Source organism: Phoenix dactylifera, chromosome 9 (assembly GCF_051530095.1).
Source record: "Phoenix dactylifera cultivar Ajwa chromosome 9, Ajwa_hap1_PhDact_Kaust_v1.1, whole genome shotgun sequence".
NCBI classification, from domain to species: domain Eukaryota; kingdom Viridiplantae; phylum Streptophyta; class Magnoliopsida; order Arecales; family Arecaceae; genus Phoenix; species Phoenix dactylifera.
In genome coordinates, this window is record NC_143198.1 from 89228 (window position 1) to 115152 (window position 25925).

A 25925-nucleotide genomic window follows, 5' to 3' on the forward strand; every position below is an offset into this window, starting at 1 on the left:
CACCATCGTTTAGTACGGTTGCATGGATTAGCTACGCCCTCGGGCAATTTTCCTCGCTGCAAACAAAGTACGATCGATCAGCTGTCCTACCTCTGCAGTAGAGAATATTAATACTTGTGCCTTCAACACAGACTGGAAGCAGTAGGCATTGGAAATGCAGAACCATTCTTTACAACATGTTCTCGCAAATTACCTTGATTACAAACATTATTACGATCGAAATGATGAATCCTTACATGTGCTGTGCCCTCAAGGCCCATTGGCAGGGCGGTACATGTACCCATTTACCCCACTCACCAAATTAGAATATTCTGGGAGCTGGTATGAGTACCCATTGGCATCTCCAGTCCCCAAATTCAGCATCGATAGATCAGTGCAGCCATAAAGCCACTGGTTCTGCATCACTCCATCCATCTGGCCATTCGCATAGGCCGATAGGTCGGCCTGTGAAAAATGCCCCTCCCTCAGCCCATGAACCGAGCTATTAGAAGAGCCATAGACTCTCTGGAATCCCTCATCACCAAACTGCTCAGCTTGGTCAAACCCGCAGGAGCCATTTAACGGGCCAAAGTCGGCTGTAGAAGCATCGCCAGGGAAGGAATATTGGCGGCTGAAAGAGTGGTGATGATGGTGGTGGAGACCATTTGCTGCCTTTCCATTGCTTTGTTCCTCATCAAGCAAGTCATTGATGATATCAAGATGGGGGAATTCATCTGCAACCACCCCTTGTGCCTGATATGAATTAGCACTCGAAGGAATCTCTGCTGAAGGATGTTTCGCTTGCATTTCTCCATAAATGTCAAGCCTCTCAATGTCGCTTACATCATTTGAGCTGGACCGCCCACCACAGCTGCTAGGTTCTGGACATGCGCAGTCATCTTTCCGTGGGGGTTGGCCATAGAGTGTCTCCGGCTTAACCGACCCAAAAATGAATCCTCGTCTACCTGAACTTTGCTCCTTCCTAGCAGAGTTCTGTGGTGGAAGCACAGATGCAGATGATAACAAAGCTGAAGGCGCCTGAGAGTACCCAACACCTTGGCCAGAGGAAGTTGAGTGATGAGCAAAACCAGCTGGGCTTGCACCCATGGTGGTTTTACCCATTATGGCATTTCGGTATGATTGAGGGATGTAACTTGGGGCAGATGGAGATGGATCAGCACCTAACCGACCTGCTGCACTTACAGAGCGTGAAAGTAGGGGCAGTGTTTGAATTGTAGAAACGATGGGGGCAGCTGGTCTTGGTGCTGGATTGAGAGGGGCACTGCAAGGCCTTGACATTGTAGTTGCTTGGTTGGGACTATTGGTGCTCTTTGCTTGAATAGTGTGTCTTGAAGCTTCAGATTTGGAGGAAATTTTTGGCGATCTTGATGCTGAAGGAACTGGTTTATCATTTTGGGGTGTGCTACTTGATGGTGGTTCTTTACTACAAACTGGCTCGGCCATGGCCAAGGTGGAAGCAGTGGTGGCAGATGCCATGGCTGTTGTTTCATAGGATTGCTTTGGCTGCTGTAGAATGTAAGGTGGCTTTTTCCCAGGACTGGATGAAGAAGAGGATGATCCTGCTGTCCTTGTCTTAGAAGGCCTCTCCACATCAACTTGATCTTTGACATTTAATTTCTTTTGTAGGGTCACAACTTCCTCCTGGGATAAGTTCATGAAAGATCACAATGTTAAGTCGAAAGCTCCATTAATGTGCCAGATAAAAGGACAAAGTTGAATGTTGCAAAAGTATCCAACATTAAGATTATCTCCCTTAATTAAGGAAGTATGCAAAGGCTTATAAAATCTGAAATTTCTAACAAGAAAAGGCAAACATGAGATCAGCTTTCAAGTACAAGAAGCACGTGGTAGAGACAGGGAGGCAGTATATACAAGGATTTAAGCATGGCATGCCAGTAATGTGCGAGGCCTGGCACTGGCACAATATACAATGCTGCAAATGCTTGGCATGCTTCAACACTGTAATATACAAAGCAAGGTTCGCCATCTCGGTATAGAAAACTGTACCGATACCACAGTGATACAATATCAGTACGTCCGGTATGGGGATCAGTTCGGCATACCAAGGCTCGGTACAGCCATGCACCAAGGCTCGGCTTGGTACAGGTATGGTACAGGATGGTATGCACTGGTACAACGAACCATGATGCAAAGAATTGGGACATGCTATAATGGTGCCAAATGCCATTTAGGTATTGACATGATATATATCATGCTATGCCATTCCACTCAGCACTTAATGTAATAATATGTAATGCATGAAATCTACATGAACCAATAACCTATTTCAGATAGAACAGCTTCTAGAAGACACAGTAACTCAAAAAAGGCATTGAGGGGCAGTTTTCAATTATAACAAACCACGGACCATAATCTTTAAAAACAAAAAAGGATCAGGAATAACCATCTAACAATGTAAGGCGAAATGGATAAATATCCATTACATACAAAAACATTTAGAAAGCAAGTTATTGAATATTGAAGAAAAATTAATGAAATTTTTGCAGTGATTACTCACTCCTCAAATTAATATTTTTATATTTGTCTTGCAAAGCGTCCATCAGAAAGAAGACAGACATCATGCAAAATCTTTGGGAAAAGATAATGAAACACTGGAGCCATTGGTAAAATTTGAAGCAACATGGTTACCAGTATTTAGAATAATTCTTGCTAAAAAACCATGGAGAATATGAGTGGCTACAGAAACTACAAATTTGAATTCTACAAAAGTATTTGAACAGTCCTGCAAACATCATCATAAACAGGGAATAATCCATGTACATATTTGATATACCAGTGACTTTCATAGTTCATATTTGATATACCTGTTACTCTCAGAGTTGAGGCCTATGAAGCCCTCAATTTGCAAAATGATGATAAGGGATAAGTTCAACTATCAGAAAATGCAACAAGCAGATAACAAGATACTAGATTACAGATGTAATCCCTATATAACTACAACATGAACATATATACACAAGCTTGATTGAATTCAGAGTTCACTTTGCACGAAGACCAGAAACACATGAAATTTAGATACTACGATGAAGCAGCAATTAATATTTTCTTTTATAAACGAGTTTAAATTTATCATAAAAATATTTCTTTTATAAACGAGTTTATAGTTATCATATGTCCCCTATAAATTTAAGCAAAAAAACTTGAATAAAAGAATCAACTCCACCTTCTCAACCAAATTTTGTTCAAGCCAATGTATCTGATCCTTCAGAATGGGTACCGCAGCCTCTGATTCAGGTTGGGGAGACATACTGCTAGAGACATCACATGAATGACCAGCATCAACAGCAGTATTAGATGGGGGATTATTTCCACCATGAGCGAAAACTGTTTGCTCATGTATTTCTTTATTCCTCTGATTTTTGGCTCTGCGAATTTGTTTTTCAAAATTAAATTCTCCAAGTGTCACAGACGGATCAACAGAACAAACCCAAAAATTTAAGTTACCTGCTAGGTGAGGCTTGGCTTTTGTTCGGTAAAGCGTTTCCCCTGTGTGGTCCATTCATGACAACTGAGGGGACTGAGTCAGTTGAACATGTTGACGAGCTGTCATCCATCACAGATGGGTTTCTCTTTTCTGTTTGCTCCTTTTGTAACTCACTACTACTAGCTACTCTGGGAGGTTGAATCTCTGAAGTATCTGTATCCCAGTTGGCAGTGCTGTTATCTCTGTCATCTAAATCAGGCTGAAGGACATCAGCAACAAAATCTCCATTGTCTGAGACATCGGATGCATCTTCCAGTGTGTCAATCCTTTCAATCACCAAATCCATCTGCTTAGAAGGGAAGTCATCCAGGCCTCTTTCATCAGATGGGCTTTGCCGCTGGACTTTTTCCCACATCATTGCATCAGACTTCTCATCCCTTCCTCTATCTTTACCTTTGCGATTATTCCGCTTCTGTTTACCCTGGACAATATATATAGTAAAAAGAAGACAGGATTGCATTACAAATTCCAGTTTCTCCATTTCTATAATAATAAAATGTGTAAAAGTTAGTTTAGAATGGATGCTTCAAAGACAGAAGCGGTAAAAAGCCACAACTCCTGCAACTCATTCAGTGCAAAAAGGTTTCACCGGCACATTAAAGATTACTTAAAAGGACAAGACAATATGGGAACTGGAAAAGAATGGGATCATATAAGAATTAGAGATTGTGCAGCACAATATCAAATTATAGCAACGACAATTGCACATTCTGTTACTCAAAGGTACCCAGGAACAAGCTGTCAGGGTTTGTAAAGAAAGCAATGCCAACAAAATGAGAGAAAACCTAAAAGATGCAGTCATTACAGGAATAAATCACATAACAATCTGCCAGGCAGCTTAATAGCTGAGACATGAATTTCAATTAACCATTCAAAGTAACACCAAGAGATAATCTGGCTCCCAAGAACCTCTTAAACCTAGAAACGGCCTCATGTTATCAAAAAAAGAAGCCCAAAAGTGCAAACTTATCAGCAGCTAATTAAGATCAAACAATCAACTACCATAATCACATAATACAAATTTACAGATGGTTGGTTGTCAAGCTTAACTATGCAAATATATACATAGAATATCATATAAATGCCAAATTATTGTTGAGAAACAGCAAAACATAAAAGTAGAAAGCAATAATTGTGATAGCATAAGGATGACTCCAATGCTAAGGCAAGGGAAAATATTTACTTGAAAATGCAATATCTGACTTTGTCTAACATAAATGATGAATTAACTCCAAGAATACAAATGCACATAAACAGCAATATGCTATATAGTTATCACCCAGATCAATGACAAATACAGATACGAACTTGATAAAAAGTAGAAATAAGCATATATCATTCGAGCAAAAAAAACTAAACTACTTGGTTGTGATTGATAGACTATCATCTTTATGTAAAAAGCAGCTGAATGCTGAATGAACCACAAATAGGCAGCTTTATCAGTGAAAAATTAATCATGAATATGCAGCTTTACCAGTAAATTAGAAATTAATGACAAATAAGCAGATTTATCAGTGAATAAGAAATTGTGCATTTAATCAGAAATATTCAAAAAATTGTACATATCAACATAGGTCATCTAGAGAAGGAAAAGTAAGCTACTTGTTAGAGATATATTGACATATGAAATAAAACAGCTGAACGGATCACAATGAATTGGAGACTACAAGTTCAAATTGCAACAAGTTGACATATCTTCCAAGATGAAAGGGAAAAGGCACAGCATGATTAATCACAGTAATCAAGATACACCATCTTGGTACCGGGCTCCGCACTGGTGCCACCCTATCACTGTGTTGGTAATGCCCAGTACAAGGGCCGGTACGGCATACCCAATGTCGGTACGTCCATACCGTGTACCTGTACCAAACTGGTATTGTACGCCCCATATTGCCCAGTTCAGTATGGTATGGTGTACCATGATGATATACTAACAAGAAGGGTGAAAAAGGACCCAGACAAAAGCAATGGCTAGAAGATAGATGTAACTATTTTTGTCGAACGAGATTTATAAGATAAAAGGAAGGAGAAATATATCGAAACCTTTTCAAAGAAGTGATAATGGAGATGACAACAAACTTTGTAGCAATCACTGCACACCAATGGGATCTACAATAATTTTTACAAGGCAGACATATTTATGGGTCAGAAAAATGTTAGGCAGTACAAACAAAACCTGCATGTTACATGAAGACAAAATGATGAAATTTTGAGGTTGGCTTGTAGTCAGACCTAGAATTATCAGCTTAGCCATGAGTGTATTACAAGTTTGAGCATTCTTAATACCCAAAGATACCGATATAAACTATTAATTGAGACGGTGTGGTACTGTAGAGCATGATTAAAGCCCCAGTAGTGAATGTGCTTTTAGAGTGTAGAGCTTCTAGAAAACTTTTAAACCAGGATACCTGTTTAAAATGTTAGCCCTTTGATAATTACAGATAGAACACAAAAGATCTCACGTGCTCAAGAGTTTAGCCCTTTGATAGACAACATGGAACTGTTAGAACGAGGCAAATTAATGAGTGCTCCAAAAGTCCAAGGATACAGCAGTTAATAATTATATATTCATCAGTAGCTAAACAAAATAATACTTAATGTGTTAAAATAAGTCCAAGGAGGAGCAATGTAAAGTCATATCTTCATAGTGATTGTTATCGGACTTCATGATTTAGTTTGATTGCAAAGGCCATACCTAATTTTCAAATGTCTAAGCATGTAGATGCTATATTTTCTAGCCATACCCTCTGTCCAGAAACAGGGTACTGCTAATAGCGCATCCTCTAATTATACTATGATAGAAATGATGTCAATGTTGATTCTAAATCTTGATGTCAGTACTCTCATCAGCCTATCTGTCGTGGCACTAACTGAAAGGCAAGGCTGGTTCTGCTTTGACAAACCAATAGATTCAAAGTTCTCCTTTCATTCCCATTTGTTACTCCAGACTTAGTGCATAGGTACCTAAGGAACTTGATGGGAAGTATCCACACACCAAGAGGTGACCATGGAGTTGCAGCAAAACAAAAGCTTGTCCAGGATGCTCTAAGCATCCAAATAATGATCATTTATGCCAATGACACAGGCTTCTAGATTCATAATTCCAAATGCTGCTATCAGCTGACTGGATAAGAGAGATTAATTCATAAGTTACATAAAATGTGGTTTTGTTTGGGGGGGGGGACCTGTTTTTTCTTTGCACGCTTGTCCTTCTCAGCAGCACCACGCTTTGCCCTAAGCTCATTTTCAGCTTGGCCAGCTGCTTCCTCCTCACGAATGAGCTCCTCCTGTCTCTTCAAAGAAACAGCCTCCTGGTAGGCAACTTCAATTCTACTGCTGCCAGAAAACATATAAGAAACAAAAAGACTTTAAAATGGAGAGCAAAAAACTTGAGCAGGTTTCATTTATTTTGGTCCTTAATGAATAAACTGCCAAAGTAATAGAACAACTATAGAAATTTTCTCGTTCTATCAGTGATTTAAGATCTTGTTAATAATGAATATGAAACAATGTATTGAGTATTAAATTTGGATTTTGAAATTTGACGGGCAACCTTGTTGGATATCAAGAAAGATTGCCCAATATTTGGAAGAATAATTTTGGACACGAATAATTTGAACTCAAAGCCCTTAAGAGTGTTACTTTGTTAAAAGTAAAACTAGTCCTCACTAATTTGGAGCTATAATTCTGATTCAACATGGTAAGAATACATAATCATAAAAAGATCTTTAAAAAGACAGCATATCATAGGGTCTGAATTATCAGAACTTGTTCCAGAAGAATAGTCAGAATAGTACTAAATAAGGGATTTGACAAGATGGCCTTTTTCCTTACCTTGAATGCCAAGACAATCCTTTTTAATTAATACAACTAAGTCCTATAATTTTGCTTAGTGGATAGATAAACCCCAAATAATCAGCCTAAGTTACAACTCTCAGTTGTAAAACAATAAATACCCGATAAACCCATTCGGTTTTTAATGAACAAGCTACTACTGCTCATGGGGTTCTACCCATACCGAATTCATTCTATGCGAAAGTGTCTCGCGCTAGGAGCAGTCTCAAGCACCTAAGCTTTGTTGTGAGAACTATTCGCCATCGGCCAGTAATACCCAATTCGCGGAAAGAGAGGGCACCTTACTAAATAGGGGCACTTAGCTTTCCCACTGAGGTGGGTGGAGAATGCCAGATCTTCAACTTATTCAACCGAAAAGCAATAGCTAAGGGCAGTGAGAAGAAAGATAGGGCATTAGCAACTTCAACTCGAGAAGCAACATCGCCATCCAAATTCGAATCCGCTGAAGACGAACCTTTTGCCTCTTGAGTTCATGGTTCATTCCACTCAACAAGCTCGCGTCCGATCCCATCCAAGATTGCTTCCTTCCCTCTTTTCCACCCGCCCCACCAATGCTCCTCTATGACACTAGGCAGCAAAACAACATGAAGCTTCACTGGCTGGCAGACTGCAAAAACAGACATTCTCTCTTATTGCCTCCCTCCTCCCAAATAGCTCTATCAGTTTCATTTGGTTTCCTGGTCTTTTTCCACTTCGTCGTTGGTAGTAGTCCTTTGGAGCGTCTTCTTCTCTTTGGGATTTTACTAGTTCTGAACCCCTTTTTTTCTGAATTTGGTATTTTAACTGATCTACAAACTACATACCAGCAATAGTGCAAGGATCAGCACAGTTCATCTTTCTAGGATTAAGGTCGTAACTCAACCTCTTTATTACATCATAACTAGTGATCTATGGCTTACTTAGTAATTGAATATTCCTATGATGCATAACTAGTAGTTTTATGGAGCCCATGAAGAGGCTGCAAATAGCTATTGGCTCCAATGATTCTGTTATAGATGCAATAAAAAAAACTTGATTCCAACATAAGTCCCACCTAGATGTGAAATGAAGCAATGGTACTGGAGCCATTATTTGAAAAGAACCATTGGTAAGACAGGAAGAATTTCAAATGAGCTGAATGCCTTAGAAGATCAAAGAGAAACACTACATATATATTAATTGTCTCCTGAATGAAAAAGAACAAAGCAACACTGGATAAACTATTATTGTTCCTACTACTAATGATACTCTACGATAGTAACAAGTTATTCCATTTACATGCCATTCTCAAGCCCAAAAAAGCATTTGAAAAACTATCCTGATTTTTTGATGGTCTCTTCTTGGGCCATTTTGATCCTGTTTTATATCTTTTAATAAATAATACTTATGTGTACATTGTTTTCTTAAAAAAGAAAAGCAGTCCTCATTCCTCTGTGTGATGTGTAGAAGTGAAACACAAACACTATAATTCCCTTGAACAAAAGCACTGCACTTTTCAAAATAACTGGTGCAATTCAACTGGCTCGTTGCCAAACTACATACCAGCATCCTGAACAGGTTTTAACTAATATATCTAACAGACTTGGGCTTAGCAGTAAGCATTCAGTAAAACAGGCATCTGTTATGCTGGTTAGATAACACTAGTAAAACATATGCCAATTGTGCTTATTAATGAAACTAATTCTTTTTTCTACTACGGTTTTACTGGTTATTGTAATATCCCAGAGAAGCTCAGAGTCTTGGTTGGAATCTGAAGAGACAGAAAAACTACATAACAGCAAAATAATAAAGTAAGACCAAAAGTATAAAAAACAGAAATAGTTCACATGTCAAAATGTTGGAATACAAGGAGAGTAAAGGTAAACGAAATGACATCAATTTGTTTGTCAAGAACAGTTCATTACTCTTCGTTCATCTATACCAAAGTTTGTCAAGAACAATTTATTTCTGCTCGCAACTGCTGGCCTCTTCTTCTTTCAAGTTTTTTAACAGCAGAACCCTGAGAAGCAAAGGCTGATTCAATCAACATCTATCTCTGAAGAATTCTGGTGAAGGTTCAAGAGGGAAGTGAAGGGAGGTAGTTGGGCGGGTAACAAAGACGGAAGGAGGCAGTACTGTATGGGGTCAAGAGGGAAGTGAGGTAAAATATGAGAAGTTGCAAGTTGTTTCTTAAAAGTTTTAAGGGTATATTAGGTATTTACAGTTTTAAGACCAATGGAGTCATAGCTTAAGGGGCAACTAGGACTTATCTGTCTACTAAATCAAATTATAGGATTTAGTTGGATTAATTATGAAAAGAGGGACTATCATGGTATTCAAGGCAAAATAAATGATTATCTTGTCAAATCCCTACTCATAACAGGCATTGCACAAATAAAAGATTTATTAGAATTTGATAGAATATAGACCAATAGCAGCGTGTTACCTGAAGATATGTGCTAGAACAAAAATTTCCACCATCCTGCGTCCCAGCTCACTAAGCCGCCATTCATCTCGCTCAATGGAATCTTTATTAAATTCTTCTCCAGAACTTCCATCCTACATATTTAAGTGGAAATACCATCAACAAAGAAGGAAGTCAGAAAGACAATTTAAACAGATGAAATGTACTGAACAGAGACTGAGAGGCTTCTAGAACTTCTGACTGCTCATAACTTTAGAAGCTAATGGGATGCCACATTCTATACATGATATGTGTGTAGCAAACACCAGGAAGTGCTGATACAAAAGAAAAGTAAATTTTATGAACTTGCAACATTAGCACAAATATAGATACATGCATATGTGCATGCAAACAGCCAGGTGAATCTACTATGGTTTGTCCTAAAAAATAAAAAATTTAAGAAGTACATAATGGAAGAGATGAAGAAAGTGAAGCTCTCAGACTAGTCTACTAAAAACCACATTAAGTATAAAGTTCTCTGCATGGAAACCCATTCAAAACATCCAAGTGATAAAATTTTAAGGAGGGGAGGTGATCCATCTTTTTCTGTGTCTTCTTCTGGATCAGCTTGCCCTGGTCTTCGAGTTGAAATCCTTACTTTGAATCAAAACTTAATTATGATGAATATAAGGTGGATTTAATGTCAAGTCATTACTCAATGGTTCTCAATGTCTTTGCAACAAAGATCTAGAGCTAATTAATCTATACTATATTAGCAAACCTATGTGTGAATGCACATCAAAGGAAAGGTTTAAAAAAATACAGAATTGCATAGGGAATGAAAATAACTTAAAATTTAAAAAATAAATGAAATGAAAATAAAATAATAAATATAACAAAAAAAATCGAAAAATAATATATATATATATATATATATACACACACACACACACACAAAAATTTTGTAAAAATGAGAAGACACTTGATAAATGAATATGATCATGCAAAGCAATGATGTATTTGGGATTATTCATTTACTTCTTTAGGCATATTAATTGTTAAGCTGAACTGTTTTTATGACTTGCATTTTCTGTATCACTTTAGTGCATGGAAGAAAGTCAAGAAGAACATATATAGGCAAAAGAGTGTATATTATGTGATCCTAATGGATGGTTGATCCAAACTTAAGCAGAACAAGGTAGAGATGCCTTTCTTTGTGGTAAAAATGAGAAACTGTTTGGCTAATAGGGTGGCATCTATATTCATGCTAAAATAAGATATTAACACAATTGATCAAAAGCATAGAGAAGCATCTATATCTGCGGTAATCTAAAAATTACTTGAAAAACTAATAATCATCCAGACTAACCCAAATCCCAATAAGAAAAGTTGGCATGTAATCACCTAAATGAATTTCAAAGTTGTCTTGGATTAGCGTAGATTAGGTAAGTTCAAGATTGTATCTCCTATTGTTCAGTTTTGCTTTCAACCTAACGCTGTTTGATTTGATCATCAGGTTTTAACAGAATAGGTTAACAAAAATCTTAGATGAATGTTTTATAAAAAACACTTGTTTGATTGCCATTCATAAAAAATCTTAGGGAAAAAAATGCCGGCCATAAAACCTGAAAAAATAGCTTTTATTAAAAGCAGGTCTCCACTTGTTTTTCTCGTAGAACCTGCTTTACAGAAAATCAGTTTCTTGTAGGGAGACAGAAGGATCTGATCCCAACTATAGGAAAATAAACTGCCTCAAACCACAGCACCTGGGGCGTTCCCTTGGGCTGCTAAAGGCATGGATCACTGGTTCTTTGATGATGGAGGAGAACAAGAGCCAAGCGGAAATAGGCTCTTCTTCTTTGATGGTTGCATGCCCTAGGGTTCTTAGAGATGGCGGCTTACGTGCATGAGAGGAAGAGAAGAGAGGAATAGGGTTTTCAGGGAGAAAGGAGTTTCATCTAATTTCATTCCACTTATACACAAAATACATGAGTGTATATATATATGGTCAATCATGACTCAAACCCAAAAACTCCCCTAGGCTAAACCACACGAGAAAGCACTAAACCCAAGCCCATGTACGCCCATGACTTGCTTGCTCTCTCTCCCTTTGAGCCTAAACCTAGCCCAATAATGGTTAGCCCCCTCAAGACCCAAAATACCTGAGTTTCAAGCCAGTACAAGACCAGATCCCGTCTCTACCTAACTCTGGCGCAGGCCTGGGGTCGACCCTTTAACAGCATGAGTTGACCCCTGCCATTCATGAGTCGACTCTTACAAATTTTCCAGAGAAGGTTCTCTGCTTGATTCCCAGCACAACATGAGTCGACCCCAGCTCTGTGGGGGGTCGACTCCAGATCTACATGAGTCGACCCCTCCACTGTTCCCAGTGTTGTTCCTTACATTTCTTTCTTTGGATGTGTCACACTTGTGCCTACAATCTCCACCTTGGTGCTCCAAAGCCCCTGCAAGCTCCACCTGGTCCATCAACCCCATTAGCCCCACACATGAGAGGAAGCTATCACGCGGAAGAGTCTTCATAAGTGCATCCGACTGATTCTTCTTCGTATGAACTTTAACCAGCATCACCTCACCTTCTTCCACCAGCTCTCTGATCTTGTGGTACCTCATATCTATATGATTTGTACGAGCATGATAGACTGGATTTTGAACCAACTGCAAAGCACTCTGACTGTCACTGTGTAGCACCACTGTACTTTGATTCACGCCCATCTCCTGAATGAGTCTCTTCAAGCAAAGAGCCTCCTTGGCAACCTCTGTAATCCCTATATATTCAGCCTCTGTGGTGGACAAGGCCGTGATAGATTGAAGGGTTGATCTCCAAGAAACTGGTCCACTATACATGCTAAAAACATAACCTATAGTAGACCTTTTTGTATCTAGATCACCAACAAAGTTAGCATCAACAAACTCTTCCAATGGACCTGAAAACTCACTTGAGACATTTGAGTTCCTCCTAAGTCCATATTGTTGCCCAAAAATCAGACCAAGCCTCCGAGTTCCTTGAAGATACCGAAAGATCCACTTCAGTGCCTTCCAATGCTCCTTTCCAGGGTTTGCCATGTACCTGCTCACCTGACTCACTGCATGTGCTATGTCTGGCCTACAACACACCATAGCATACATCACGCTGCCCACGACACTGGCATACGGAACTCTCTCCATGTACCCTTTCTCTTCATCTATCTGAGGGCACTGCAGCTTGAAAAGAGTCATTTGGCTTGCAAGAGGTGTTCCAACCGGTTTAGCTTCATTCATCCCAAACCTCTCCAACACCTTCTGAATGTATCCTCTCAATGACAAGTGGAGAATACTCTTGCATCTATCTTTGCAAATTTCCATCCTAAGTATCTTTCTGGATGGACCCAAGTCCTTCATCTCAAATTCTGCAGACAATGCAATTTTCAGCCCATTCACTACATCGGCACTCCTGCTGGCAATGAGCATATCATCCATATATAATAGTAGATACAATACATCATCCTCATCCACATCCTTCACATAGACACAACTATCATGTTCACATCTAGAAAAACCAAAGCTCAAGACAAAAGCATCAAACCTTTTGTACCACTGTCGGGGTGACTGCGTCAAACCATAGAGAGATCTCTTGAGTAGACAGACCTTTTTCTCCAACCCAGACTGCCTAAAACCAGCTGGTTGTTTCATGTAGATCCTCTTCTCTAGGCTCCCATATAAGAACGTCGTCTTCACATCCATCTGCTCCAATTCCATATCATACTGTGCTACCAAAGACAGCAACACCCAATTGAAGCATGTTGCACCACTGGACAGAATACCTCTGTGTTGTCCACTCCCTCTCTCTGTGAGTATCCCTTTGCGACAAGCCTTGCCTTGCATCTGACTCCACCTTGCTCGGAAGGTACCTCCTTTGTGAACACCCATTTTGAACCAATAGCCCAAGCATCTCTAGGTAGATCCACTAGCTGCCATGTCTTGTTCTTTTCCAGTGACTCCATCTCATCCATCATAGCCTGCATCCATGACTCCCTTTCTGAGCTTTCTATGGCTTCCTCAAAGGTCTCTGAATCTCCATTAGCAGTGATGAGAGTATAGGAGATGGTCTCATCAATGCCATATCTGATAGGATTGTAGATGATGCGCTTCTGCCTGTGCGGTGCCACTCCTCTTACAAGGTCCTTCAAACAGGAACTATGGCTCTACCAGCACATCCTCCTGGACAGATAGCCCTCCTAGCTGGTCCTCCACATATATGGGAACATGCCTACCAAATTCCATCTCAAAAGAAATACGTTTGGAGGTAGAATTTGAAGGTACATCACCTACTAATGAATGTTGTCCACTGCTGTCCTGTCCAGCCTTTTCCGCATCATCTGCACTCCCTGGCTTCTTCAGAATGCTCTTCTCATCAAAAATCACATTTCTATAGATGGTACACTTCTGAGAATGTGGATCCCATAGCAAATAACCTTTGACCCATGTGGATATCCGATAAAGATCATCTTCTGCGATTTCGGATCTAACTTGCTTCGTTAGGTTGCCTCCACAAGTGCATAGGTCGGGCAACCAAAAACTTTCAGATAGTCAAGCTCCACCTTCTTTCCACTCCAGATCTCTTCTGAAATGCCTCCATCAAGTTTTTGATTAGGGGACCTGTTAACAAGAAAACATGAGAAGGTTATCGCATCACCCCAAAAGGACTTGGGAAGTGATGCCTGCAGCCTCAGACTTCTGGCCTTCTCTGTCAATGTTTGGTTCATCCTTTCGGCTACACCATTCTGTCGGAGAGTCATCCTCACTGTGAAATGGCATTTGATCCCATTCTCCTCATAGTACCTTTTGAATTCGCTGCTAGTCTACTCCTCTCCATTTTCAAACCTCGGACACTTCACTGGCTTTCCTGTTTTCTTTTCAACTTTAGCTCTCCAAGCTTTGAACCGAGCGAACACCTCTAATTTTTTCCTTATCAGATACACCCATACCTTCCTGTAGAAGTCATCAATGAATGTCAAAAACTATTTCGCTCCACCTCTGGCCGAAACAGGAGCCGGTCCCCATACATCCAAGTGAACTAGGTCCAGTATACCTTCACTCCGCTTGAAACTGCTGGCAAACTTTACCTTATGTTGTTTGCCATAAATGCAAGGCTCACATATGTCATTCTCCTCCTTTTCAAGTACTGGAATCAGGCCTCTTTTACCGAGTTCTGTGAGCCCCCTGTCGCTCATATGACCCATCCGATAGTGCCACAGTTTGTAGATCAACTGCTTCTCCTGTGCCGCCGCCAACACCTCTACACTATCTGTCACAACTGAGCTTTCCATCTCGTAAAAATTATTGAACATCCTTCTGCTCTTCATCACCACTAAAGCCCCCTTTGTGATCTTCAAACAGCCGCTGCCCGGTTGGCTACCAAAAGCACACCTATGCTTCTCCAGGTAGCCCAATGAAATCAGATTTTTCTTCAACTTCGGGATATGTTTCACATTGGTCAATGTTCTGATGACCCCATCATACATCCTCACCTTAATGGTGCCTACACCAGCAACCTTGCAAGGATGATCATCACCTAAACTCACACTCCCTCCATCGGTTTTCTCATAGGTATCGAACCACTCTCGATGCGAAGTGGTCATACGAACATGCTGAATCCAATATCCACCGACTGTTTTCCTTCATGTGACCATCTGAAACAACCAGAATATCATCTCCATTGTCTTCAGATGTGTGAGCATCCCCATGGCCAACCGAACCACCCTTGGAGACATTCTTGCCCTTCTCTGATTTCAGCAAAGGACAATTTCGCCTTATGCGTCCAATCTGATGACACTTGTAGCACTTCCAAGCCTTCTGCTTTCTCTAAAACTTCGATCTGCCCCTGGACTTCTCTCTAATCCTTTCCTGATGCCTCTCTTGCCTCTCATTAACAGCAAGTACCTCTGAGTTTGAAGCCCCCTTACAGATCTTTTCCCTTTGCTTATTGGACCGCAAAACACCGATCACTTCTTCGTAGTTCAGTGTTTCCTTCCTATACACCAGAGTCGTGATCAGCCCATCATATGATCCTGGGAGAGAATACAGCAATAGAAGGGTCATATCCTCTTCAACAATCTGCACATCAAGGCTCATGATTTCTGAGCACACTTGATTAAATTTCTGGATATGAGAAATAAGATCTCCTCCTTCCGGCATCCGCAAACTGTACAACTGTTTCTTCAACCACAGTTTGTTTGTCATGCTCTTGCCCATGTATGTATTTTCTAACCTCTCCCATAGCTCTTTGGCCGTGGTCTCTAAGCAAATCTCAGGTAGAACTTGATCAGCCAAGCACATCCTAATGGTGCTAAAGGCTATCTCCTCTAACTCCTCCCAATCTTCAATACTGATCTTTTTCGGTCTTTTCTTTACCAAGACCTTATAGATTCTTTGTTGTATTAGCAAATCCTTCACCCTTTGCTGCCATAGGATGAAGTTTCCCTTGCCATCAAACTTCTCAAAATCTGCTTTTAGATTGCTAGATGCCATACTGCAAAACAGAAATCAAACAATGCAGAAATTTTGTTTTGAAATCTTACCGCAGATTTTGATCTTTCCTCTACCAAATCACCAACCAATGGCTCTGATACCAATTGTAGGGAGATAGAAGGATCCGATCCCAACTGTGGAAAGATGAACCGCCTCAAACCATAGCACCTAGGGCATTCCCTTGGGTTGCTAGAGGCGTGGATCACTGGTTCTTTGATGATGGAGGAGAACAAGAGCCAAGCGGAAATAGGCTCTTCTTCTTTGATGGCTGCGTGCCCTAGGGTTCTTAGAGATGGCGGCTTACGTGCATGAGAGGAAGAGAAGAGAGGAATAGGATTTTCAAGGAGAAAGGAGTTTCATTTGATTTCATTCCACTCATACACAAAATACATGAGTGTACATATACATGGTCAATCATGACTCAAATCCAAAAACTCCCCTAGGCTAAACCGCATGAGAAAGCACGAAACCCAAGCCCATGTACACCCATGACTTGCTTGCTCTCTCTTCCTTTGAGCCTAAACCTAGCCCAATAATGGTTAGCCCCCTCAAGACCTAAAATAGCTGAGTCTCAAGCCGGTAGAAGACCAAATCCCGTCTCTACCTAAATCTGGCGTAGGCCTGGGGTCGACCCTTTAACAGCATAAATCAACCCCCTTAACAGCATGAGTCGACCCCCGCCATTCAACTCTTACAGATTTTCCAGAGAAGGCTCTCTGCCTGATTCCCAGCACAACATAAGTCGACCCCAGCTCTGCGGAGGGTCGACTCCAAATCTACATGAGTCAACCCCTCCACTGTTCCCAGTGTTGTTTCTTCCATTTCTTACTTTGGATGCGCCACACTTGCCCTACATTTCTATAATTATCTGTTTTAAGAGATCTTACAAAAAAACAAAGCCCCTTAAAGCTGACTTGGTAATCTTGTTGTGATGGAGCATCGTTAAATTCAAAACAGAGCTTGAACACGTAGATCCCCTTCCCCCATTAGTAATTTTAAAAGGCAGAATCTAGAAATGCCTTCAACAAACAATCAGGCAAATGTGCCCAAACACATGACAGAGGTCAACAAGAGCATGAACAACCAGATTTGCTGACAGGTTCATACTTCAAACATGGTATAGCAGGTCAGTTGTGATTTCTAAACAGTGTGAAGATGGATTGTTAAGCCTTTGATATACTCGACAAAAGTCACACCTAGTAATGCCAAAGTGTAGTTCGAGAACAATTTGCAAGGTGTAGTTCGAGAAGTGGTGTCACCAGATCTGGTGACAGGTTCTTATCAGGTATCAGGTTCGTATCTCAAACATGGTATATGTGGATGATCTGAGTGACATCAAACATGGAAACTGCAATCTCTAAACAGCATGAAGATGGATTCATTTCAAGCATAAGGGTCAAGCCTTTGTTATACTTGATAAAGTCCTATCTTTTAATGCCAAAGAGTAGTGCAAGGACAATCCTTGCAAAGGAACTGATCAAAAGGAGTATAAAAACATATAGTATTCTCAATAAATAGCTTTCTAATCACAAAATATTGCAGATGTGACAGGTTGCCTAAATAAGGCTCTGAGTTACAATAGACAGCACAAAATCATGCAGAAACAACAGAAGAAACAGATAACATGGTGAGAAAAAACTAACTGCAACTTTTAACTTGTGAGTCCCAGCACAAGACTGTCCGCACAACATCTCATAGAAGCATTTGGAAATTTATTTGTAGTTCTGTAACATGCAGAAAAGAGGCAAACCAAGTGACTCGACAAAGGATTGCGTACCTACCTTTGTACGGTTCTGTAAAAGAGGATTAGTTTTGGATTAGTTTTGGCCCAAGAAAGAAGGTCCAAAACTGAACAAATCATTCAGCTGTAAAAGATCATATGGATTGTGTACCTACCTTTGTACGGTTCTGTGTACACTTGTCATCTTTAGGAGGCAAAGGCTGATGAGGAAAGGGCTCTGAGACTGCTCTTTCAAGCAATACTAACACATCATCAGCCAGCACAAACATATCTTTATCAATGCGGACCATTGGAGCTGGTAACTCCTCCAAATCTAGCAGTTGTGCTCTCCCTTTCTTGTTCTTGCTCTGGCATTCAAGAGCCTTCAGCCCACTGTAGAGAGAATCCATAACTAAGGTAGATGTGACTTCCTTCTCTATGAAAAAATGCTTAACTACTACTTTCAATATGGCATCTGTTTTGTCTCTTGACATGCGTCGCCTAGCATTTGGGTCAATTCCTAACCAAAAAGCACGAAAACTGCAACACCCCAAGCAACATCAAATCATAAGAATGCATTGACTTTAAGAAATACCAGACACTACTTACAAGTAGAAAAACCAGATGTGGCTACATATTGATATTAATTAAAAGGCAGTGGTCAAACCATTTACATAGAGAACTGAGAGTTTATATGACATGAGCCTACCTTGACCACCTCACTTTATCATCAATCAACTTGCTGAGCTTGCCTCTCCTCTCTTCAACAAAACGTCGGCAAATTTGCTCTACATTTGACAAATATACCCGAACCAGTTCTCTCCGGTATTGGCAATCTAGGCAACGAAACGGGCGGTGTGCTTTCTCTCTCAAATACCAAATGCAGAAGCAAATGCAGTTATGAAAAGGTAAAGTGGTATATTCCAAATATTCAAAATCAATTTATCTAAGATAAAACAGATATGATGCAGTGCCCTCTAACTGAGTTCAGATTCTGATAAATTGTCACCTTCTCATGAAATATTGGATATAAAGATTTTTCTAATCAAATTGATATAAACATGAAGTTCAATATCAATACAGTATTTAAGCTCTTCAACTGCATTGGATTGTTCAATCCAACAAAATGTTAGTTTCTTTTAATTATCGATAGCAATTTCTTTAACTTATGACATCCATTAGTGCTAAGTTGTTTCCATGATATTGGGATTCATGTTTGACTTCTTTCCTTCACCTGCTACAGGCATGCTACACAATATTTTAATCCTTCAACCTGATTTTCTTTAGCCCTAATCAAAAGTAAGATATTAACTTCCACCTTGATTATCTCAATGGCACTACAGATCAATAGCACTCTCCTTTTTCACTCTAACCCATTCCTCATTACTACTGGCCGAGCAGAAGCCTCACTATTAAGCCTGTATCCTAGGTTGCAAGAGAACAACGATTGCCAAGTTTGCACATTAAACACAGCCAAAATATTGAAGGCTAAATCCTCAATTTTGTAAGAAATGTTCCTACAGCTAAAAAATTGAAGGATAAACCTCAAATTTGTAGCAAATGTTCCTATCCATGCCACAGTCAAAAATTTGACCAAACAAAATATATAAAATTTAAAATAATGCAGAGAAAATACCAAAGTTTTGAAAGAGCCCAAGATATTGTGAATAAGTAAAATAAGGAAAATGCATATGATTAAAATACTACTTTACAAGTGCATGCATGAGCAACAACAACGGAAGTAACAAAAACGAATGATGCAAGTTATTAAATAATAAAATCTTAAGATTTGACGGAAACCATATATGAAAGCATATGTCAATTCTATATTTCACATAAAATAAGCTTAACCAGGTAAGTTATTAGAATAAGCTATCATATAAATTTCCAGATGGAGTTATCGCATTTATTGGATTTCCAAGTTTACTATAGGTAAAAAATAATGCACTTTACAGTAAATTTAGCAGCCATTTTCTACTCCATTTTGCCTCCCTACGCATAATGACTTATGCCTTTTAATATTAACCATTCGTAATGTTCTCCATTGTATAAGATTTGACACGATATGTTTTGATTGAATTGAAAGATCAAAATTTAAATAAAAATATTAGTACATATCAGTTGATATGATATGTGAATTGAGACTGGTCCCAATAATTACACCGCTCTGTTTAGCAACCAGAGGTTTTGGGTTTAAGTGCCAAGTGCATAACCAAGTATTTGGGCTGACTAATTAAGATGCGGGTGGTTCTCCCTCCCTTTCTCTCAAAAAACAATAACAATACAGAGTAGCAAATTTAAAATTATATAAACAAGATACCTAATAACTTGAACTTGAGCTTTGATAACAAGAGTGTCAGCGACAATAAAGCCATCATACACTTTTGACAACTCCATAAATTTTTTCCATCCCCAGTCGTGCTCCTTCTTCCAGAATCGATGCAATGTATCTGCAAAACTTCTTTACTGGCATAAGCTGATCATGCAATTAAACAGCAAGAACACATTAGTAACATTAACCATTAATAAATGGGTCTCTCATATTCAACTGACCAGAGTATTTAGATTTCTTGGGATCCTTATTCACTACAGCTATCGTAAACTGCGCAAAATGACTCCATCCTGTCAATAAACAGAAAGCATACCATTTTAACATGAGGTAGAGGATTTCAGAAAACAGGCTGCAAAGGCAAATAAGAATGGCATTGAACATGCTGCAATACCTGGCAGAAGTTTGTCGTGATTGGCGACACAAAGAAACAGCGATAGATGATTGCAGACATCACATCCCTGTGGATAGATCAAGATGTACCTGAAAAACCAATTCAGAAATCTCTATCTATCAATAGCTTAAGACATATCGGTATAATGCAAACCACTGCATGTTAGTATCTCCATAGAAGCATACATGCATAATGAATGCTTGAAGTAATCAGTAGACTGCTAAAAACCCTGGATAACATAATCAACAATGGCCTTTTTGCAAATAAGGATGTTACGCAATTAGCAATTACTATAAGAGCCCTAAAATGCCCCTGCATACTGAACTTCAGTACTCTTAATGACAAAAGTCCAATTACATTTGCATACATGCCCATGAGATAATGTGGTTCAACAAATTGCATGCAAGATCCCTCGGCATTTCGCCCATTGTAGAGATTTTTTTTCCATGAACAGTGACTACCAAACAGCCTATAACTTACAATATATATACACAGACAAATTAAAAAACTACGTACATTAGTACATACCAAAACAACTTTACAAAATAAGTGGGTCAGCACAGACCCAGTTGCAAGTCTGTGTAGGGCAGGAAAGTAAAGGTTGCAAATGAGAATGGCTAAAAACTAATTTGTCAAAGATGTCAGTAACATCAAACCATTCCATGAGTCTCATACCATTTGTAACCACCAACTTCAAATGCATTACTTCGCAATTCTCTTTTGTTGATTGTTGAAAAATTTTCTATCTTCCAAGTAAATCTTCCATACAACTCGGAAGGCTTCGGTCCTGAAATAAAAGTTCACATAAATGATTCTCACCACATCACCAATCTCAACCAAAGAAAGAAGGAGAAATTCAGCATCTTGTTTATATATTTTTTTCTCACCAAAAAAACAAAAAGGTTAGCCTCAGTTGCAATGCTTTTGTAGTAAGTCAACTTTTGCATGTAATGCTTCTGTGCACTAAACTATGAGCTATTTGTGGTCCATTAAAGCAAATATAAGCCAACAGTATTATACTGTAGGATAGTAGAAGAAAGTTGTCAGGCAGTATAGGATAGAAGGATCACAGGATTGTACTATACAATATATTAGCTATGCCAATTATGTGGTACATGATAATGATTACAAGAAACAGAAAGCTAGTATACAGAATCATTGATAATAATGCAAGCTTCACAAGCATATGTTCTGTGATATATCAAGCATCAGCTCCACATTTCACCTTACGTCTCTGGGTACTAAGTTGCATACATCAATAGGGACCTTAGGATACAACAAGAACCAGGCAATATTTAAAAAAAAAGTGTTTGCAAAATTTTGGGATGAACATTGAGCCCCCATGAGTGTAACTCAATTTAAGTCATCGTATAAGCCAAGAGATCATGCAAGATTTTGTTCAGAAAGGATAACCTGCACCTTTTCGCACCATTCAAACCCTAATTTAATGACCTTTATGGTATCATTCTAGTCATGATTTATACTGATTAGGACTATTTTCTGACCAAGTGGCTTTATCTCCTGATTCTTATGAGTCTGTCGACAAAAACCTTCCACTTACAATCTTCTAATAATGCCAATCATAAGTTTAAAACTAACTTGAAATGATGATTATCTAAGTGAACTGGACTCTATTCAGAAAGCGTATTCTGCAGTTCACAACATTCAAACCCTAATTTATAATAACCTTGATGGCATCATTTGGGTATTGTTTGTCCTGATTAAAACTAGTTTCTGACCAAGACTTTATCTCTTTATTCTTACGAGTCCAAACCAAGATTCTCAGGAGCCTTCCAAATTTTCAACCTTCTAAAAAATCAATCATAAGTTTAAAACTGACCTGAAATGATCTTCACTCACATCAAAAGTTTTGTTCTTTGATGTTTAGGTGGTTTAGATTATATAACTTTAAAATTAGGAGGTTTAGATCATATCAACTTTCCCAATGTTACCAATTTTTTACATGGTAAGTTTATAATTTCTAGGTGGCTTCTATTTGGCATACATTGATCAAAAAACATGTGATGGACAATTTTCCTATTCCATGGTCGGTAGTTTTCAATTACAATTCATACATTTTCAACAAGGTCAATTCTTTATCAACTCCATTTATCTTTAATTGGTGACTCCAAAAAAATTCCAAATATAAATCCTATTTTTTAACATAACAGTTTACATATAAACTCATCCTCTTAGCAACCTAGATTTGACAATAATTGTCTCCTCATTGAAAATCCTTTTCATGTTTGAAGTCAAGCCAGACCACCGAAGGATAAAATACGAAGAAAACCTAGTTTACTCCACTATTTTCAAAACTTACTGTTCACTTTTATGGAACATTTGAAGTTCGTGGTATTAAGTCTCTAATTTGGCTCTTGGGTTTCATTTTGCAAATCACAAATGATGCCATTTCTTATATCAAAACTTTCTATTTTGCCCTAAGCTTGCTCTTTTGAGGCAATGGTAATCTGAAAAGGTTGACGCCTATTAGATGAGCTCATGTGAAACTTCTATACACTCTAAAATGTTGTCTTAGTTTTTATAGCATGCCAAGAATTCAAGACCAATTCATAAGGGGCTAACATCAAGTTAACTTGTGCTCCACAGCTACTTAATCCTTCCAAGGGCTCTACTAAGTGTCGAGCATTGACTTGTGCTCCATAATGGAGCCCCTTTATTATGGAAAAGGCTTGGTTGGTTAATTAACTGATTTGATTGTTAACTTTGAAGTTTATGATACCATAAAAGGTTTGGAGGACCATCTGGCTTTGTGCAAAAATTACATCCTGTGCACCTATTACATCAACTAAGAGACATCCAAATCTTCAGGCATCACCTAAAAAAGAAGGAAAGAAATATACGAGCATTTTACCAATGCATTCCCATAATCAATTTAGGTACAAAAAATATGTGCATGTATGCATCAAGCAGACAATAAATAGTGAAGATTAAAGTGAATGTTTCCTCGTGGTGCACTATAACCACACAATAGGTTTGCGCAAGCAAACAGCATCATTGATTTGACTATTTTGCAGTCACATGAGCAGCATGGACGAATCCTATATGGCATTTCACGCCCCTATGCAATCCTTTCACCATGACGTGGCTTTGGTGCACTAATCACTATATCCAACTTATGGATATAACAATGAAACTCAGCACCACAAACATCTATCATTCAAATTCACAAGAAATTCTTTGGACACAATATGGCCCCATGCAAGGAAGACTCCTACTACGAAGATACATGAAAATTAGCATAATTAGAACAGGATCATAATAACGCACCACAGTCATCCTCGTCATCGGTATCCCAGTACAGGAGTGAAGTCGAAGGTGTTCCATTCTCGACCTGCTCGCAAGACCGCCATTCTGCAAGAGAATCCCCAGACTGGTAACGCTGCTCACTGGACATCCCTTCTGTTGATGAAGGCATACCACCCGTCCCATAGTCCTCAACTATAGTACCGGCCATTTCCCTATCAATTATTTGAACTTAAATCTAAATTACTGCCCCCTCTCCCTCTTCTTCACCTGCACAGATCAGAACGAGAAAGAGATTCAAACCACCCCATAGATAGAATCAAAGAATAAGGCTTGAAGAGTCCACAGGACGGGCAGTGGGCATCTTTTTACAAAGATGCCATTTTTTTCTGTTTGATGCTCTTCAAACCCACGAACCATCATCTAAAACAACTGATTCCAGCGAATTAGCAGACCACGAAAAAACCAATTCGATCAGCCATCTGACCACAAATATCCCAAAAACCCAAATTGGATGAGAAAACCCCACTGAACGCGGAATTCCTTCACCCTCAAATCAAAACCTCAGAAAATAAACAGTCCAAGGAAAAACGATCTTTGAAAGAAAAAATAAAAACCCGAACCGTGTCAGCAAAATCCAATCGAAAAACCCTCAACTCTTCTCCCAATCTCCAATAGAGAAGAGCTGCTAGACCCAAAACCCCAATAACCAGAACCAAAACAGAAATCAACAGAAGCCGACATCTTTCTCCACATCGTCCTACCAAAAAAACAAAAAAAAAACGCGATTTTGGAAACAGCCGCAAGCAGAATCCACAAAAAATCCCACGGATTCTAGAAATCAACGCCCAAAACCAATCGGGCCGCAGTAAAAGAAGCCCACGGCGCATCCGAGACGAGCCGACGGGAGAGACGGGAGGCCCGGGCGGGGGAGGGATCTGGAATCGAGTAGTACCTTGGATAGCGTGCGGCGACGGAGCGGAAGAAGCTGGGAATGGCGCGAGAGAGAAAAAGGACCCCTTCCTCCCAGTGACGGAAGGCGAGCAAGAGAGAGGGGAGAGAGCGGAGACGGGAGAGGCGACAGAGAGAGAGAGAAGAGAGATTGGGACCGGAGAGAGGCGAGAGCGCGGAGAAAAGAGAAAACTGGGAGCTGCTGCAAAATTATGATATCGAGACAAGGGCTTCTGCTCTTCTCACCGTTCGGGAAATAACGAATGGAGCTCGGTAGAAGAAGGGATACCAATGAATAATAATATATATGACATACGAGCCAGCAATGGGTTACTCTTTTTCTCGCTCATGCTTGTGGCTGGTGATGAAACACACTGTATTTTGGGTGTTCTAATCCTTCGGCCTCTCGTCTGAGAAGAAAGAGGAGATGGATAGATAGATAGATAGAAAGAGCCCGACTTAGCTACGAGATCAAATCTATATTTAATTATATGTTATATTATCTCTAAATTATTTATATATAATTTAAAATTTTTAGTTTACTTATATCAAAACTATATAAATTTAATATTATTTAGATTGTTTAAATTTTGATTTTTGATATATAGAATAAAGATCTCCAAATCACGATTGTTTATATAAGCAATTTGGATATAGTAAAACACATTCAATAGCTCGAATCATCGATATGGGACCTCCATTATCCAATCTAATTTTGACTGAATCTGAGTGGAGATTTCTCAAATTCTAGCCAATATGTGATGTTATTTAAATCAATAATTCCTAAATTTTAGAAAAATCACATTATCAATCCTATAACTTCATTATCAGATATAAGCCTGAGAAATCTTGGTTGGACTAGTAAATGTCTACATCACACTTAGAGTCTTGAAGAGGAAAATAAATGTGCAACAAGGTTATGAAATTATTAATCAAACTATTATAAAAATAAATATAATTTTAAATCAAAAAATATTAAGTTATGATTTGATAATTAAATTATGGGTTGAATGAAGG

General features: G+C 39.0%; 1 protein-coding gene across 7 annotated transcripts; it reads right to left on the bottom strand.

The window, feature by feature from the left end:
• Positions 1 to 114: 114 nt before the first annotated feature.
• On the bottom strand, positions 115 to 25370 carry LOC120105140 (TNF receptor-associated factor homolog 1b-like). Of its 7 annotated transcripts, none has more exons than XM_088703838.2 (14): positions 24913 to 25364; positions 23982 to 24227; positions 21369 to 21480; positions 20694 to 20782; positions 20524 to 20592; positions 20291 to 20420; positions 18680 to 18838; positions 18147 to 18510; positions 18032 to 18043; positions 9765 to 9877; positions 6691 to 6838; positions 3466 to 3926; positions 3185 to 3386; positions 115 to 1641 (listed from the first exon to the last, which is right to left on the bottom strand). In XM_088703838.2, the coding sequence occupies exons 2-14, from the start codon at positions 24166 to 24168 to the stop codon at positions 250 to 252; spliced, it is 3438 nt and encodes a 1145-aa protein (XP_088559964.2). In that variant the 5' UTR covers positions 24169 to 24227; positions 24913 to 25364; the 3' UTR covers positions 115 to 249. The 7 variants fall into 7 exon arrangements, with proteins under 7 accessions (XP_088559964.2, XP_088559963.2, XP_088559967.2 ...); XM_088703837.2 differs by having other exon boundaries at positions 6691 to 6841; XM_088703841.2 differs by having other exon boundaries at positions 6691 to 6841; positions 20291 to 20431; positions 24913 to 25348.
• Between the last annotated feature and the right edge of the window lie 555 nt (positions 25371 to 25925).